The sequence below is a fragment of the Erythranthe guttata genome, chromosome 10 (genome assembly GCF_056151865.1).
Source record: "Erythranthe guttata isolate IM_541 chromosome 10, IM_541, whole genome shotgun sequence".
Lineage (NCBI taxonomy): Eukaryota > Viridiplantae > Streptophyta > Magnoliopsida > Lamiales > Phrymaceae > Erythranthe > Erythranthe guttata.
Window position 1 is genome coordinate 17,516,623 of NC_142542.1, and position 4,857 is coordinate 17,521,479.

The window sequence follows — 4,857 nt, forward strand, 5'->3', positions numbered from 1 at the left end:
ATGAATAATAATTACGAGGGCAACAACACTTCCCTTAACCTAAACCCAAGAAAGAGAAGCAAAGTGATAAACCTAGACCTAGTACTCGACCCCAACAATTTGTCTCCAGTTTCTTCCCCTACAATTCTTTCTCCTCCTTTGAGCCCCATGGCAGCCGCAGACCAACGTGTCTTTTCTTGCAACTTCTGCAGAAGGAAGTTTTACAGCTCACAAGCACTCGGCGGCCATCAAAACGCCCACAAACTCGAGAGAACGCTTGCCAAGAAAAGCCGGGAACTCAGCTCGCCCGTCGTTAGGCCCCACTCGGGCTCCAACCGGCCCGGATCCAGCTACGACCCGTTTTACGGGTTCAATACGGGTCGGGTTGGAAGAAACGATCCTAATTATGGATGGATTAATGGTGGCGATGAATACAATATGAGTAGTAGTACTCATCAAGAAGAACACGGCCAGCTTGATTTGTCTTTAAGGCTTTGATGCGGTTTGTTAATTTTTCTTTTTTTAATTATTATTATTAGCTGATTAAAGATTAATATTAATTAGTTAATAAGTAGATATATATTAATTAATTGTGAAGCACTTTCTTGCATGTTGGTGAAGTATTGAATTAATTTTTGCGTGATTTCAATTGATTTTGTAATGTTTGGATCAGAACCGATCCATATAAAGTACAGGCTTCTGTAGATGGTGTAATTGATCAACTTTGCTTCATATAAATATATTGAATTATATATGTCAAAGACTATATATATTCTCATTTATATATAATTGTAAATAGGTATTGCATAAATGTTGGATCTTGAATAAACAAAAATAAAAGTTGACAATTGAATATACATGTATGTTCAACCTATTTTAGAAACATGGTTTACTATTTATTTGACATAAAGTAGTTACGGAGAATGCAGAATACCTTTGTTTGACTATATTCAATATATTAAGGGTGCACAATATAAAATTCTCCACGTTAAGAAAAAAAAGGGTAAATTACGAGAAACCCCTGAGGTAAGGTATAATTATGGAAACCTCCCTCATGTTTGTGTAATTACAAAAATCCACCTGAGATATGTTGCCGTTTTACACAATCACTCTATGGTGTTACTTTTGATGGAATCATTTTGATTCCATTTAATATTAATCTGGAAATGGTCATTTTTGCCCTTAAGGTGATTGTAAGCATATTAATTACTTAGGAGGTAAATTATAATATACTTAAGTAACCATAATTATTTTTAATTTTAAAACTATGATGTATTTCTTCATTTTATAATTAAAAAAATAGAAAATATAAATAAAAAAGAATTAAACATATCTTGTAACATTCCAAAGTTTGTTTTTTATATATATATATTTATAATTTTGTGTTCAATAAACTGATTTAGATATTTTGGAAATATTTTCGTATTTCTTATTTTAGGTTACAAATATTTTTATTATTTTTTAATATTCTTTTTTATAAATTTCAATTTTAAACAAATGAAAGGAAATATTTATAAATTAAATATAAATAATAATAAATAAATCAAAATTGCAACTCAATGTGATCAAAGATGTCATCGTTTTTTTACTTCTTTCGTCTTAGGTATGTCAGGGTAATCGTCAATATATTATTTTTCTCGTGAAATATATCACCATAGGAGGCCTATGTAAGACGGTGACATACCTCGGGGGGGTTTTGTAATTAAGCAAATAGGGGTGGTGGGATTTTTGTGATTAGACATTATCTCATGGAGTTCTTGTAACATACCATTTATTTATTTTGTTCAAATAACATAAGAGTAAAACGGACTTATATTTAGTTTGCCATTCCTAGATTTTGAGTAGGCTAGGCCACCCTAGTTTAAATAAAAATATGGTAGTGGTATTGGTAATATGGAAAATGAAGGGATTTTATATAAGATTGGACATACATTCTCTACATCTAATTAATTAGTTAGATCTAAATTGAAAATATTTCCTTTCAAGTGCAATCCAAAGTTGGTGTAATGTTTAAAGTCTAGTTACAAGTTACAATTATATAGGCTATGTTTGGATGCTGTAAACTCACTTTCAACATCTAATTTGGGCATGCCGTGACGACATCTCTCTTAACAAGTGTCTCACTTCTCAACATCCAATTATAGAGTTGCGATTAATATTAACAAAGGTGATTGCACTAGTAAATTAGGTTCGATCAGGGGTGGACGTCGTATGGAACAGATCGGAATTAGTTTTTTCGAAAATTTTCAAAAAAATTCGGAAGTACAAAATCAATTCCAATTTTAAAATTTTCGAAATCTAAAAATTCATTCCTATTTCAAAAGACCCGGACATTTTGGAATTTCGGAAATCACATAAGATTTAAAATTTCAAAACATAGAGGAAATTTTCTGAAATTTATAATTTTCAAAAAATAAGAACATCCACGTCGATAAAAACTAGTACCTACTACGTTTCAGTTCAAAAAAATAACTATAAATAAACACATCAGAATGTCCAATAAAACTTCTAACAACAATTCAATATATCAAATCCTAAAACAAAACTCAATCAAATCACTGTTTCAGAAAACAAAACAAAAAACTTAAAATAAGAATTATATAATATATATATTATATATTTATAAGTGTATTTTTCGGAAAGAAAATCGGATTTTTTTCGAAATTAAATCGGATTTGAAATCGGAAATTCCATATTTCTTTTACATAATTCCAATTTCAATCCAAACAAATCGGGAAAATTCGGAAATCGGAATTTCGTAAGTCGAATCAAAAAATTTGTTTCAAAATCGAAACTTTTCAGATCGAAATTAGCGGAATTAAAATTCCCGTTCCAACTTGCACCACCGCTAGGTCAAATTGTTTAATATTAGTAGACCATTTTGAGATAAATTCAGTTATTTAATATTTTAATATATAATTATTTGATAAACGACACCTCTAACGTTCTTTGTGAGTCACATCACATTGGAGAGATCCCATCAACGGTGCTCGCACCCCTGGAACTCTCGTCGAAGGGGCTTGCATCAACGGTGCTCTCACCATAAGTGCCCGCACCCTATAATAGCTTACATCAAAGGAGCTCGAATCAACCGCGTGCACTCGCACCAACAGTGTCAAAAGGGTTTGGCTATCTCTCATAATTTCACATTTCACATTTTTTTATATTATAACACATTCAAATTTATTTTAACAATAACTTCTTACAAAATTTGATAATAATTAGATCACGGAGTTTTTGCATTAACATTGATAGAAATTAGAATTAAAGAAATATTAATAAAATTTTATTCATTCGAAACCTTTGGTCTGTTCTTTTATATAACTTATTGCTTCCTTTATTAAGATTTTAACCTCTTCTTTGGGGAGCTTATTTAGTATTTTTTTAATCATACAAAAACATTTTTGTGTGATTTAATGCTTATTTGAATATTATTTTATTGAATTACAAGATAGTTTAGCTAATTTCCGAAATTAGATGCTACCTTTTATAACTTTATTTTTTTTTCTACACACTTTTGTTGAATGTGCGACTTATAAAACGTGAAAGGCGGGGTTCACGTTTACTTTACGACATTTGCCGCTATGAATGTTTTTGTAACATCGACAATTTTCAATGATAAACTTTATAATTACCTAGATTTGTTAGACCAAACTTTGGAACACTTTCATTAGAGATAGGAAATTTTATTGTCAAAAATGTTATATGTATAGAGAGATAAACCATATAGTGTAAGTTTGAGTAGGACTAATTTGATTTTATGTTTGAAAACTTGAGAGAGTTTAGTACACTTTAACTAGTATAATTTGGCACGGAACGGCTCTCGTGGACCCAACGTTGTACTATTAAAGTAGAAGAATATGCAACAATTATTTGTTGCAAAACTTATGTGCATGCATTCACATAGGTATATAATTAAGCATGTATTATTAGGGCTGGGCATGAGTTGGTTTTATCGACCAACTGGCTCGACCCGCTTCTTTTGGTCGATAATTTTATTGTCAGACCGGTAATTAATCGACCCATAAATAAATGAGACGATCGGTGGTTTTCAGTTTGCTCAAAAGTTGGTTGGTCAGGTAATATCGGTCACTGATTCTTTTTAATAGTTTTTTTTATTATAAATACTAGCATTTTCCCCGTGCGATGCACGGGATATTATTTCAAAAGTGAAAAAAATATCAATTTAATTATCTCTTAAGATTTGAGATATATTGATGAAGAATAAGAGATTAATAATCGTTGAAAATTATTGTTAGAAAATTAGTAGAGAAAAATATTAAAAATAAATAATTACAGAAGTACCATTATGATAGGATTTTTCGCGGTTTAGTTTCAATTTTGATAATTGTTAAAAACTATATTTAAAAATTAGTAGTATTAAAAAAATTAAAAATAAATAATTAAAAAAATACCATTAGGATTTTTCTAGAGTTGCCCCGCGTTTCTTTCTTTTATATATAAGATTTAATTGTAATTCTTATTTTTCTAATGTTGAAATAACATATAAAAGAAGTTCAAACTCAAAAACCCAATATAGAAATTTATAAACCTCTTCGTATAATTTCTCTGTTATAATTCTTATTTCATATTCTTCATTATATATTTACTTATTGTAGAAGTTTAATAAAAAAATACTCTTAATTTTAAAGTTAAAATGATTAAAACATAAGTTTTCCGAAATTTTTGAATAACTTTTAAAAATATTTTATTTATTGTAAAAAAAACAAATAATAAAAAAAAGTCAATAAATAGATGGTCTATCATACCAACCAACCACTCATTGTTTATCCAAAAAAGTCGATTGTCAACTGTTGATTTTAAATGCCTATGAATATCTACTCATCTGTTGAGACAGATTACGTGTTACGACATTAG

The 4,857-nt window shown here is 29.5% G+C and overlaps 1 protein-coding gene across 1 annotated transcript; it reads left to right on the forward strand.

The window, feature by feature from the left end:
* LOC105952258 (zinc finger protein 2) lies at positions 1-477 on the forward strand. Its single transcript, XM_012975792.1, has one exon. The coding sequence runs from the start codon at positions 1-3 to the stop codon at positions 475-477; it is 477 nt and encodes a 158-aa protein (XP_012831246.1).
* Positions 478-4,857: the final 4,380 nt, after the last annotated feature.